This window comes from Trachymyrmex cornetzi, unplaced genomic scaffold (genome assembly GCF_001594075.2).
Source record: "Trachymyrmex cornetzi isolate Tcor2-1 unplaced genomic scaffold, Tcor1.1 scaffold33, whole genome shotgun sequence".
Taxonomy (NCBI): Eukaryota; Metazoa; Arthropoda; class Insecta; order Hymenoptera; family Formicidae; genus Trachymyrmex; species Trachymyrmex cornetzi.
Window position 1 is genome coordinate 82747 of NW_017298003.1, and position 15380 is coordinate 98126.

The 15380-nt window shown below is 34.4% G+C and overlaps 1 protein-coding gene across 5 annotated transcripts in view; it reads right to left on the minus strand.

Annotated features, from left to right (window-relative positions):
* The window catches only part of Eip74EF (Ecdysone-induced protein E74), a 324734-nt gene that overhangs the window by 36516 nt on the left and 272838 nt on the right, over positions 1-15380 (minus strand). For 4 of the 5 annotated variants that reach the window (XM_018510268.1, XM_018510266.1, XM_018510267.1 and 1 more), the window contains 3 exons: positions 10778-11038; positions 7110-7277; positions 5083-5334 (listed from right to left, as the gene is read on the minus strand). In XM_018510268.1, the coding sequence (XP_018365770.1) occupies positions 5083-5334; positions 7110-7277; positions 10778-11038 (681 nt within the window). The remainder of the gene's footprint in view (positions 1-5082; positions 5335-7109; positions 7278-10777; positions 11039-15380) is intronic. The other variant, XM_018510269.1, reaches the window with a different exon arrangement.

Consider the following 15380-nt stretch of genomic DNA (forward strand, 5'->3'; position numbering starts at 1 on the left):
GCAACTCGATGTAACGATCATAACATTGTGGTTAATTAAATATCAATCAATTTGCTAGAACGTAAATGAAGTCTAACTAGAAATTAAAAGATAAATCTACAGTGTTCTCTCTGAGTGTAATTTTATTCTTAATTTCTTTTAAAAAAGTTCTCACCAAATATTTTGATAATTATATCAAACTGAAAAATTAACTTGTCAGTCAGACAGTTGTTTGTTTCAGCTTGTACGAGGAGACAATTGGCAAAATTCTCTTATAAAAAATACCGCTTTACTGTTGTTACCGGATGTAATTCAGTATACGTACATATCCGGTATCGAAACGCATGACCTTTAATAGGTTGAATTTTTTCTCGTCCGCAACTACCTATGCCCGCGCAGATCGTTGTGCCTACCGCAATGAGAACACGGCCGTGCCTTTCGGACGGGGTAAGAGGAAGGGGGAGGGCCCGACGACGTTACCAAATCGCTATGGCGTAACATTTTGCTTATTCACGTTCGATTATACAATCTGGCACACTTTTACTCGGAGCGTGCCGCGACAGCTCGTCGAGCGCACCTCGATATAACGTATAGTGTCGTTACAGCATTTTTATCCCTTACTTTCCAAATTTTTCGCACATAATAGCGTTCACTTTTTGTTTAAAAAACAAAAAACAAAACAAAAAAAAACGGAAAAGAGAGAAAGAGAAGAGTATTTAGTGGTTTATCTAACAAGCTGTTCGTAACGGTTTTGCTAAAGTACGAGTATATCTAAAAATTTAGCTAGATCAATACTAGAAATTCAAAATGCCTATTACGGTCGAAGCTGGAACTTCATTGCTTTAAATAATTCAATCTTGAATTACTAATATATACACTATATACGTACTTGCATAGATACTACATTATATGTAGTCTTTTCGAACATCGAATTGTTTTTCCGTACTATAAACGCAATTAAAACTACTCTAGTAATCGTGGATTAAATTTGACAAGCAATTTTAATAATTTGATGCTACCATCAAGCATCGTATTATAAAGATGTTGATATGTTAAAACTGTTAATAAATTTACTGCGAAAAATTTAGCGAGAACTTCATATCTAGCAAGAGATAGAATTGATAATAATTTTGTTGGACCATAGAAATAATTATGTAGAATATTTAAGCGTTACACTGCGACAAATTTTAACATTCTAGTAATCAGCAAATCTATAATATGTAGTTTAAGCACCCTGCATAATTATTTTGGTGATACAAACAAAATTGTTTTCAGACCTGTATCTAGCTAGATTTTTAAATATTTCAATGAAATTGTTCTTTCTGTGATGAAGTTAAATTTTTTATTTTCGAAAGTATTTGATTTTCATCTCAATTTATACCTAATAATTCAATCGAGAAAGCAAAATAATTAAATTAATAGCCAAATTTCACACTATTAGAATATTAGAATAAAATTATGACCAAGCTGCTGCTTTGCTCGCGTTTTCGCGACACTCCTCGCAAAATTCTACAGGCTAACCGTAAAGTTATTATCGACCACATACGCAAATGGCAGGCTCATTCCGAGCCACGGAAATTTTCATTAAGGCGTTGTCTTATTAGCATATTTCGAGTGGTCGCAATTTACGGTCCAGTAAACAGCGATCATTCGTACCTCCGCGCGGCCACGATTAATGGCGCTTTAAATGCGCTAAAGACACACGCGCAGCAATTTTTCCCTCCGAGAAAAATGATCGGGCGCGTTGTAAAAACGAGGTTAAAGAAACGTAGTCTCGCTCACAGGATATATTCAATTAAGGAAAGTTCGATCTCATTGTCGACAATGTCGCGGTGGGAATTGCGGCCTGCGATGATAATAAAACGCAACGAGCGTTGCCGCTTCCGCCATATACCTTGCGTTAGCCTTTCTTCTATTTTCTTTTCGCTGCGATAATTGATACTCTAGGCTCGCACGCAGAGAATTTCACCGCGATTGTATACCGGAGCGCTTTTCACTTCGAACCGCGGCTCATCAAGAAATGAACTTTGGCGCCGCGCCGGTCCGAGAACGCGGCTGTCTTCGCTGTCACGCAGGTGCGCTCCTTGACGATAATCAGCTGCCGATCCCGCTTAGTCGTACTCGCTTTTAATGCCGATAAAGAGAATATCCATGCCGCAAGATCGTAGTCGAGAAATTGCCTAACTTGTCGATTGCGCCTTGATTAATTTATACTTTGCGCGCACCGGTCCAAACCAACGCGACTAACCCACATCGTCTACGTTTAATTAATTCCTGCGATACTTGGATTCGCCCTGCGGGCGAAGATGGCCGCGCAAAATACATCTGACGTAGGTGAATCGGTAAAAATCTAATGCCGCAAGTGTCCGCAATTCGCGAAATGTTTTTTTCGCGACGTCCTCAATTTGAGGATCGCTGACATGCTTAATCTTAGCGCGCAACCTCCTTCGGAACCTCATTACAGTGGGCTAAATTTTTATGTTTAGAATTGAGTCTCGAGCATTACGCTTACTTTCAATGTTGAAAATCTATCTTTATATTGCGAAAGCAATTATGTAGACATATGTATGTGATTTTTGTACTTTGCCTCAGATGACTTGTCGAATGACAATTGAATGAGCTAAATTCGAAAGGTATATCAGGAAAAATGTTCGGTATTTGTGAGTATAATTACATGATAAAACATAAAATAATTACAGTAAAAAAAAGCTCCATTTCGATAATTACTATAATGTTAGTGATAATTGATATAATACTAGTAATTATATACTTACATTTCTATTTATTAGACAATTATACTTAGAGTTTCACTAAAAAAAAAATATATATATATATATTATACAATATATTATGTAGTTGGCACAAAAATGATTATAAGTTACAGTTAAATTATCTATGGAAAGAATTGTTTTTGCTGAAGTAACTAAAAATTTAGCTAGATACAGATCTGAAAATAATTTTGTTGGCCCAAAATATCAAAATATATAATTAATATATAATATAATTACAACCATTTTTTTGTAAAAGTAAATATAAACCATTAGAGACCCTTAACCAATTTTGAGTGGGCTTTTTGGCTTTACCTTGATAAAATTTTAATTTGAAAAGTTAAAAAATAGTCGATAACTAACGAGAGAATGTTTACATCATCTAGATGTAGAAGTTTATGAAAAAAAAATTTGTTATTCCTCAACGGAGATTGTAAGTATCGAAGGAGAAAACTGTCTGCGTGTCTGTCTGTCTGTCTGTGGAGATGCGAGAGCGGCGTAGACGGAAATGCTTCGGTGGCAGGAAACGAATCTGGGCCGTCGAATCAGAGAACGGCAAGTAGGTCACGAGAACGAGACGAGTAGCGCTCCGGAGGTGTCGACGTCGTCGTCGTTGACAGCGACAGCGACAGCGACGACGACGACGACGACGACGACGATGCTCGTGAGATCGCTCTTCCACGTTCTCCGCGACGACAAGGCGAATCCTTTCACTTGGCATCTTGGCCGCGGAGGAAGTCCTTCTCTAGTCTTAGACGGACTAGACGCTTCCTGCCTTCACACGCTCAACGCTCGACGAGAAATTCGACCCACAACTTCTTCTGTCCCGCAACAGCATGTTGCGTCTTTGAAATCGCGGATTTACGTTCTAATTCCTTTATCACTTTCACGTCTACTAGATCAAACTGTAAAGTATTTATGTTAATTGTATTTATGTGTATTTAAACGTTATATTTAATAAATACAACGTTTATTGATGTCATGTCATATACTGTACGATTATTATGCTATACAATATGAGAAAACAATATAAAGTCTCCCTTTATTATTCTATTATGGCGGAAAGTGAAATAAAAATGTCAGCGATTTAATATTTCCTAAATAGCGCCATTGGTACGTGGAAATTTATCCACTTGTTTGAAAAATAAGAAGAAGTAAAAATATTTAAGTCATCTCAGCGCGAAGTAAACGTATTGTCAATATTTATTTGTATCATACCCGTGATAATTTTATTTCGAATTACAGCATTCTATGAGGTCACAGATGTAAAAAGCGACAAAATGTCGCTTATACATTTTTATTTCATCTACATCTTTAGATTTCACAACTTGTTTCATTATATTTATATCAAAGATATATATATATATACATACATGTAGATTTCTCATCAATTTTGGCAATGTAATATTTTTATATTTTCGATCCGCACGCATGTGTTATATTCGTAGAAAAATAAAGCCTCGCGACTATGAATCTATCTCACTAGTCGAAAAGTGATAAGAAAACACGATAATTATAGTACATATATATAGATATCACTAAATCATAAAGTCTATTGGTATTGCTTGCACTTCTTACACTCAGAATCTTAACTTTCTCTCTTTCTTGAATACTTGAATATATAATATATTTATCCCGTTTTAAATGCAAAAACTTGGAGCGATTTTAAGCAGCACGAATAAATCTATGGACTCGTAGAGGATCGATCGCGTGCGTGGTTATTCGTCGGTTCAAAGGCGAAAATATTCCGCGTTTGGTTGGTCGACGGCAATCGAATCGATATCTACGAAGGCGAAATAAACTCTACGGGTTACCGCGTCGTTACGTCACGACGATCCAGTCTTCAGATACCACCGCGAGATATCGAAATCACTGTTTCATTGAGTATTCATCCTCCTCCATTCCCCGCACTTTCCTATCTCTTCCTCTTTCTGACCGCCACGCCGATCGATCGTGATGAGAACGGAGATACATCTACTATCGTCGAAATTGCCGATAAGTAAACGAGGTCAAAGAAAAGGCCCTCATTGCAAGTCCAGCATGAAATCCGAGTCGGCAGATTGCTATCCGTCACCTCTAAAGTAAAGGGTAAAATTTCGAAATCTCAGTTTGCCTACTCTCTCGGTCGATTTTTTTCTTTGATTTTCATGTCGTCATGACGTCGGAATTTTAATCAGGCACCGTCCACAACACATCGACCCTGCATGATCTGTTATTACCTATTATCGCTTATTGTTCGAATTCATCGAGGATTCTCGGGGAGTTTCCCAGCGGGGTTCGCTAATTTCGCCAATTACGTCGTTGTAATAAATTAGAGTTTGAGTTGAGAACTTACGTGAGGATGGCTGACGGTAATGCAAGTGATGCTGGAGACCCTGCGCTTGATGATGATGATGATGGTGGTGGTGGGGCGGTCCCATCGTCGGGCCCATAGTATGGTTGCTGTGCTGATGGTGTGGTGAACTCCCCCGTGGATGATACTGGGAGGTGATAGGATGCTGATGAGGATGATAGGTGGGCGACAGGAAGCTTGCCGTCGACCCCGGATACACACCGGGGCTGTGGCAGGCCGATCTGCCGAGTGCTGCTATCGAGCAATCAATAAGATGCGCTTAATAAGGAAGTATATTTCGAAAATTTTTTTTTTCAAGTTCCTTCTTTTCGGAACTTCCGTTTAACGAAGTTTACGTTAAATCCCAATCCATCAATCTTACTCTTAAAACAACTATATTCTGTCACGCAAAAGCATTTTAACGATAAATAATCTTAATTCTTTAAAATATTCAGTAGTTACAATCAGAAATATAAAAATTATAAGTAGAAAGTGCAATTAAAAGTGAAAATTTTTAAATCTATATAAGTATTATTAAGTTACTTCGACCAAGATCCTTCGACCGAAAATTCTTTGTTTTATACGATTTGGAATCTAGATTACAATTACGTTTAAGTTTTACGTATAGATAAATAAATACGTCTACATGAAAGTATTACTTAGAAAATTAAAATTTTTTTGTAATTAAATTTATAACGGATTATCTCCAAAAATAATTAAGATTTATATGACGTTAGAAAAATTATATAAATTTAATGTTGCTTATTATTAAAGCTGGGAATTATATGCACGTAAAAACAAGAATATATGCACATATTATATACATAAAATTTAGTAAAAATATGCAAAAATATTAGGAAATAATGTAAAAATATGCAAAAATATGCAATATATACGTTTATTAAAATGAAAAGCAAAGAAAGAAATCTTTGAAATCAATATTTGAGGATTAATGGCCTGGCTTGCGTAATTATATTTTGCGATTTATAGAATTTAAATACTAATATTGAATATGTTTAATAATTTAGTTTAACAACTATGATGTACGATTTATAGATTTTAAATACTAACACTGATGATGACCCGATGAAGGGGTCGAAACGTATGTTTAAATAAACAGATATTTAATAAATTGTTTATTGGCTCGTAACCCTTATATAATACTTTCTTTAACAGAAAGAAATATTTTTTTAAATATAATAAGGTAAACAAATAACAAATTTAACTTGAAGCAAAAAATACAACATAGTATTAACACAAACGAATTTATTTGAATACAAAACTAAATCAAGAATATTTAATTTCTTAGAGAACACTGTAAATACTTACAATGAGATATTTGCATAAGATGCAAAATATGCAATATATTTATTAAATGAAAAGCACAGAAAGAAATAATTGTAAAAATATGATAAAATAAACAAATTAATTAACTTTGAGCAAAAGAATATATAAAACAGTATTAACACAAAATGACATAATTTAAATACAAAATTAGGTCTTAAATATTTAATTTCTCGAAGAATTGTAAATACTAATGACTATATGAGCAAATATGCAATTTATCAAGAAATATGCTCAAAAAGATACATATATGCAAAATAAAAGTATACGCTTTGCTTTTACGTAATTCGTGTAGATATACAAGCCGTTTTGTATTCATATTAATAATATAAAATATGCACTTTTTCACATAATCCTGCAGCTTTACTTATTATAATCTGAATTTCCTTAAAAGAGAATTGCTCAATGAACATAATTGATTTGCAAGAATATTAGGTGAATACGAATTCTTTAATTCTCAAATTGATAAATTTCTTAATAACGATTCCTATTACGAATCTCTCAAATTTTTTGCAAATTTTTTGTAAAAGAAGATAAATAAATAAAGGATTTCTCTCTTGTAAAGTATTAATTACTATTAAAATATTTTTTGTTCAATATTTAAGACTTTTCTTTAATTGTTTCCACATATATTAGAGTTAAACGCGTCAATGATGGTGCGCAAAATATATAAAGATCGAACTCACCCGACGAGAGATGGGAGTGATGAGACGCCAGACTCGGCTGGAGGGACGAATTAGGATTGAGCCTTGCTTTCAGTAAGAGATTCGCGTCCTCGTTGCCGCCGGAGGACGTGCTGGACTCGACGTCGCTGACTCCGCTGTCCGCTGGGCTCGCTGGCAGTGATCCGCTTCCTGCTTCCAGCCATGAAACAAAGGGAGGAGACGCGTCCTCTGTGATAAATAGCCGGCAGAGTTTACGGCTAGCGATAAGACGCGACACCGTCAATTAATCTCGCGCGATTCCGTTTCGCACGGAGAACAGCGCGATAAATAAAATAGAAGGCACTCGAGAGGATTGTAGTCAGAGAAAGAATTGCGTCAGCCTCTGCGAAAATTATTATTTCGTTGAAAAAGAAGCTACACGCCAAGAACAATAACTTTACGTAAAGTTACAAGAGTCAAGCTTGTAACGTGAATGACATATCCTTTTCACATTTAATTTCAAATAATATAAAAAATATTTAAACAAATAGCCGCTAAACTTTTACTTTTGCCACTCTTATATAAAATCACTGTATTTCTTGATATATTTGAAATAATATCTTTTTATTATCTATTTTTGTTAATCTAACTTCTTCACAGAACGGCAAAGTTAGTGGTGCTCAAACAGTATCACATTTTGAGGTGAAAAAAATACACAATGAAATAATGAATTATAATAAATTTTACTCAAAGAAAAGTTATAAGACTAAAACCGGACTTCGTTCTCTAAAGGTTAATAAAATAAAATTATAAATAAAATTACAATAATTATAATTTCATTTTTACGATGTTTTCTATCGACTACAGCCATTTCAGGTATTTCATTACATATGTGATTTGTATATATTAAAGTTTTATTCTCCCCATTTCCTTGCATATTCTTGAGCCACAAATTTTACTTTTAATCTCTCTTTCGAAAAGTCATGTCTTTTAAGAGAGCATAATTTGTGATCGATATAATTCCTCGCTTCTGACGTCACCGGCATGTACACATATAGTCGAAGCAACCACCGTATCGCATCGGTTTAAACATCCGACGAATACTTTATACCAAGTATACGTCGCAATTATCGAATCGCCGCGCCGTTTTGCTTTCCACTGCATATTACGCGGACGTGATAAATTAGCCATCGACCGATTCGGCTCTTTGCCAGGCCCTAAATTAAAGCTACGTACACGTCGCTTTCGTCTACCGCTTTAAACAAATTAGGTGTCCCATCGAGGTGGTCCAGCGGCTCTCGTTCTTCCGTTCATTCGGCTTTATCGAGCGTCGCCGAGCCATGCCGTGCCGAACGTGTTTTCGCGCGCGTCGTCAATTAAAGGCATCTTTATGCAACGAGCGAAGGTCATCCGGTCATTGGGTATGCATATCGCTCGCTCTTCCCACGGTACCTACCCTCACGGCGCGGCTGACTGTCTCAAACGAGTCCCAAAGGGTTCTGCAAAGGAGTCATTGCTCTCTTTCTCTCCTGTCCTATCTCCCTCTTTCTCTCTTTCTTTTTATCGTCATCGTCATCATCGTCATCATCGTCCACCTTGTCGTCGTATTACGCAAGGCAATCATGTAAAACTGTCGCAAGCCGATAGCCGCGAATCTCGCTGATCGACTGGCGCGCTGCTTTATGCAACGATCGAGTCCAAGTATTTTAAGAACCGTCTTACGCCCGAATTCCTACCGAATATGCAACGCAACAGTCGGTTCGTTACCGGCGCGATGGCGCGATGGCGCGATTTTTACCGTTGCGTAACGCAACTTTGTGAAATCGACATTGATCCACAATTGCAACTTACGGATTGCGAACGCGGAAATTTGGCTTACGTCGTTATTACGCGATTCCTGCGTCATATTACATTATACAGATCATTCTTGAGAAATCTCCCGAAAAAAACTTTTACTTTCTCTTCTTATTATAATTGCTATCGCGGTTGGTTATTGTTCAATTAGCAGTAGTAACACCGCGATGCAATTATACTCGACAAAACGTCCAAGTGCATCAAACTGCGTAGTTGTCATTGTCATTTCGATAACGAACAATAAATATACTATAAAAGCCACTGCAATCCAATTAATGGAAATTGATATCTTATTTTATCCGGTAAATGTCAATTCGCAAAATGTCAATTTTATTCGTGGACAAGACGTCTTTGTTGATATCTCATAATACAACATAACTATGAAATTTTTAGCATATCACGTATTTCAAAAGAGAATCTCTAATAAAAGTCTACAAACGATTGAACTAATGGAGTCAAATAAAGAAACATAAATTTGATTTTGACGTATGTCCTCGTAGTTTTATTATAAAAGTTGATTTTTTAAAATAAAATCTCTTAAAATTGAAGAAACAGTATCGATGTTGCGATACATTCTAAACAATATGGACAAAAATGTCTAGAAACTTTCTAAACTTTTTTACGTTATATTTATTTTACTTTCTTTCGTTCTATTATACTTTAATACTTCATATTTTGATATTATTATTTTAATGTTATATTTTTCTAACGTGTATTTTTATTATTTTATCATTTTATATATATATTAAAAATTCCTATTGACATCAAATACCTATTTGTCCTTCTACTTTATTTGTATTTGACTTTACTTCGTTCTTCATTATGCGTATGAATATTAAATTCCACTAAAAATATATTAACACATTTTTTTTTCAAGTTTCCTATACTGTATATGTATACCTGTACATTATCATATTGTTCTCTTACTTCAAAATTGACACAACCAAAAATATTAAGTTTTTCAAAAAAAAGTATTTTTCAACTAAATTATTGATTAATCAAACAATATCGGTAAAGAGAATATATTCTTAGAAACATGATCAAATGTCATTTTTATTATTTTCGTTTCGCAACCCTTTTAAGTTGTGGCAATTTTGATATCTTACAAAATTATAACAAATACTAAATAATTCATTAAAAGTGATATAACTTGAAATATCACAACGGTTTATATTTACCTTAATCAGTTAAACTGACTAAATTCAAAATAAACCAATTTCTTCTTCAAACTTTGATGAACAAAACTATCTTAACTCTAAATAGCGTTTTCGAGTGCAGGAGGTTTGAACTCAACCCAGATCGATTAATATAAAAGTACCATGAGTCAATCAAAAACCAAAGTAAAGTATGTGACGTTATTAATCCGACTAAAAAAAATGCTATCAATGTTTTCTGTAGAAGACTCCTTTTTATTTACAAAAATGACAGCACGCAAAATGTGTCATTTTCGTATAAATAAGGGTATTATGATTTTTTTGAAAATCTCCAGCACGAGTACAAGTATCCGTCTGATGGATAAATTGAACAAGTTATTGCTTCACTCTTTTGATGACTGATAGAAGAATCGTTACCTAACTCATTCAAGGTAAAATAACTCGAAAACTACATTTTTTTTAGTTGTGTTATTTTTGAAGTAAAAGAACAATATGTTATTCTAAATCTCATGTTGCAAAACTTAAAAAAAAAAAAAAAAAAAAGTTTATCAAAATTTTTTTCGAAATGTTACGCTGGCTAATCTATTGTCGAAAGCGATTATTGACGAAAACTATGAAAGACTATGAGGTAATCTTTCCCTCAACAATCAAGTCTCAACAGCATTTTTATAAAGCCTCGTTGATATGTCTTCAGGGTCTTACCTGGCGTATTTGTCGTGGCGATAGCGGCAGTGGTATAAGGCGGTTGGCCCATCTGTGCGTGACCGGCTAAGTGTCGGCCGTATCCGTTTTGCAGCCCCAGGCCATGCTGCTGGGGATGCTGGGAGAGGATACCGTGGAGCAGACGGGTCCCTGTGCTACTGGTAGTCGTCGCGCTGGTGGATCCCGGCTCCACTTTTACGCTTGCGAGGCCTAACTGTTCTTTCTCGCTCGGGTCGTGCGGTTGGACTTCCCTGGTATCCACTGTAACAGAGATAACAAGAAGCATTGTTTAGATAAATAGATATTAATTTTGTTTAGCTTGATATTATACATTAAAACATTGGAATTATTGTGAGTAAACGATAAAATATAATAAATGAAGTGTCGAAAATTGTAACAGAGTAGATAGAAATAAAAGGCAAACCAATTTTACCATTATTTCATGTCAAGCAATAAATATATAAAGGAACGAAATTGTGTGTGTGTTTATTATATTAGAAAATTAAAAAAATAGAATATTAGAAATTAGAACAAATATAAGAACAAAGTTTCCATGTGTATTTTAAAGTTGAAAATTGTTTTTAAATTTACACTAAAATTGCAAATGAATTTATTAAATAAAGCTTTTGTTTTTACATTTCTAAATTTTCTACTCGTCCTACAGCTTACTCTGTATATAAAATATCGTTTTACATTACAGAGAATTCCACACTGAGAGAAAAATGTTTGATATTTGTAACTATAATTATATATTACTATAATTATGATTATTACTGCTATAATAATAATAACAGTAACTATAATGTGTATAGTTCTAGCAACAAATGTATACAGTTGGCAACCTAAAATGACTATATAATTATAGTTGTTATAATATAATAAAATAGTTGAAATTACCATAAAAATGGTTCAAGCGACTATAATTTTACAGTTACATTTCGGGACAACCATATTTTTTTTATATAGTGATATATGTCTAAATATAACGCCAACAACAAATGGTTATTTTAGAAATTAAAGTACAGCATAGTTTTCATTCGCTATGCCACTAGAGCATTCGTGCAAGCGTGAATTGTGCAGACTCTGTCATAGAGTGAAACACCGATTTCTCATTAATGAAAAATAACGTTTCGCGAGATAAGTCACTTGTTGTAATTCGTATTGCACCGCGCATTGCTCGATCCAGATTAATTGCTGAATCCAGTTCAACACCGTTGGAAGATAAACATATCTTCTCCACGGTATAATTAAGCGTAGTCATAGGCGGATAAACATTCTCACGGGGAGAAGAACGACAGAAGGAGAAGGGAAAAAAAGTCGTGGCTCGGGAGGCGTTCTCGAGGAACTCGCGCTGGCTGCCGAGAGGAAGTGAAAGCCGGCGTCTCTCCTTGACCCACTGCAACGTTTCTACCTTCCTTTCAGGCGGTGCCGAGCCGCGGCGGCTTCATTAAGCAATTTCTCGCGCGCCGCGGCAGCGGGCCCGAAAAATCCGCCATGGAAAATGACGATCGACCAATGCGATTCGACTGACAATGAGACACTCCTCTTGCGAATTCTCTCGATCTTCCGATCGCGCCATCGCGCGAGGAGAGCACAAGAATTCTTTTACTCCTCACTTTCGAAAGATCGATGAAAATTGGGCAACATGAATCTCCCAGTGGTGCACGTGTCTCGCATCGGAGTTACTATGAAGAAATATTACGGAGATATTCGATGTCCACTGAAACTTGACCAATCCAAATAAACCCGTTTTGTATAATCAATATTTATGGAAAGCATCCAACTCTACACCGTTTCTACTACACACCGTTGTGACTAAATACTTGTATGAATTTATGAGTCCTCGCAAATCTAATTGGTATTCTCTAATAATTCTTCGATCTAATTAGTATATTCTAATAATAATATATGATATTAAATAATTAGAATTATTGAAGAATTATTATCATCTAATAATTCTAAATAGAATCTACGATTACACGCACGCACGCGCGCGCACACGCACACACACACACACACACACACACACACAACCGCAGTTATATTGTATGTATATAACATTGTTGTGCGTAACATTTCATTTTTATTATTGTTTGTCATACTAATATTGCTTGCTAAAACGGATCAAATTTGCAAGATAAAAATTTTCACAATGATTAGAAATATTCATCAAAATAGGTAATGATATGATGCACGAATCGGAGCGATCGCTTGGAGATCAACAAAATCGTGAAAAATCGATACTTGATACGCCACGGCAGCGCAGTTGATTTTACATACAAGTTAGCATTTCCATGAATATAATTTTCGCCTCCGCTATAGAAATTGCGTATCTCCGTAACTTCGTAAGAGTCGTAACAGCGTAATAATTACGGATGCGCCACGGAAACAAAGAATGCAACACTCTCGTATAGATCCTTCCAATTGTTACTATACAGTACTTACAAGGAGAAAAAACTGTTTTGTGTAATAAAGAACAAATGAATAATTGTGTAATAATAAAAAATCATAATTATCAATTTTATTACTTAACTCGGGAATATAGTCACTTTATTTTTCTTACATAAAAATCACTCGTAGCACTTTACACGCTTTACTCATTAAAATCACTATTAATAACAACATATTGATTATTTTTCGATTTAATAATATTTGAGAATATTACGGATATGGATTTACTCATAATTTTTCGAGAAAATTCAGTAAAAGTCAAATAAATATTACAAACGGAGAATAAGCATGTTAAGCTTATTATGATAGTATATCTAGAAAATAAAAATGTTAATAAATAAAACATTTTTTATTGTAGATTTTCGATGGAAATGCGTATTTAAAGATTTATTATAAATAGTTATTTAAAAAAGAAAGAAAATATGTTAAACAATGTTTATTTTACATTCAAACAATTCACATTTTTTTACCTATTGCATAAAAACACACTGAGAGAAATAAATTTGTTACTTATATAGAAATAAAAAAGGAATAACAAATGTGATAGTTTGGTAGAAAAATGAATCGATCAACTACTATTACTATTATTTTCTCATTATTTGTTAATGTACATACAACAAATAATACACGATTTACGATACAAATTAAAATAATCACTATTGCTAACAAGTAAAAGTCTATGAAAAAATAGGTTAGATTTTACATAAATTGCTTCTATTACTAAAAACTGGTTGAAATAAGAGATTAACATCAATCACAACAAATTGTCACTATAGAATAAATCATTTATTAAAGATATTGGTGGCTTGTTAAATTAACAAAATCCTTTCTCTCGGTACACTCCTCTGGAGACTATTTTCTTATTTAAACACTGCGTTACATTATTTGGTCAACTACTATAATTTTATTATAGATAAAATAAAAATTTAATTGCATTGTGGATCATAATGCATTTGTACGTACGAAACTCAGGCGCATATTTCTATTGAACATGACTACAGCGCAAATCAATTATTATATTGACGTCACTGCGGAACATCGATTCGTGTATTGACTCGACAATTACACAATCGTGCACATAAAAAAAAAAGATTAAATTTAGCGTCAGGCGACAAATTAATTAGAAGTTATGTCCCCTATGTGATGTTTGTGTATAAAGTTCACCATTACTAAATTATATCCGCTCATAAATCCTTTTTTTTCCCCAATAAAACAGCATGTCATTGCGAATCATCGATTGATACTAAACACGAGTTGCATTCTTTTCAATTGAAGAGTGTATTCGTAATATTTATTTTTAGAGATCCGCAAACAAGTAGGATGCACGTCTTCCAAACACTTCAAGGCTCCCGGAAATAAACGATGCTTCAGCATTGTTTAAAACTATCGTCGCTGCTCTCTCGCACACCTTTGCAGGCACAACCAGGCCCGACCCAAGAGTGTCGTTTAGCATTTTTATTACGCTCGTAATCCACCATGAAGATTTAATCGACTCTTGAGATTTAACGAACGTATATCTTCATTGCTCGCTGTCTATATTCCGGGAAAACGAGGAAGGAATTGAGAACAAAAATACCTGTCTATCGTCGTGTATCAAAATTAGTCATTATTTCTCTTTAATACCATACAAAAAAGACCCTAGATAAACAGCTCCGAAAATAATTTTGTTGGACCGTCAAAATAATTACGTGAAACGCTGATTGCTAAAATGTCAAAACTTTTTGCAGTCATGCTTATCATGCTTGAAATTTCTACGTAATTATTTTGATAGTCAAATGAAATTATTTCGAATTTGACAACCTCTGTTAGTAATTCAACTTTTAGTAAATTCGGTCGGACGCATTAGCGCATATTAAAGCTATTGTATATTGATTTTATCTGTATAAAAATAAAATGCAATTTCGAGTTATAAAATATTTTACTTAATAACATAATAAAATGTATTGAGGATTTCATGGTTTAATCCGTTTTTATATTTATATCCGTTTTTATATTAAATACACATTTTTTACGTCAATTTATATATATATGATGGATTTAATGTGTCAGTGCGCATGTCTGTGAAGCTGCACCCCCCACCATCGAAAATCAAGTTCGGAATAGGTCAAAAATTTAGCGCTAATTATGCGCTAATTTTGCACCCTATTCCGAA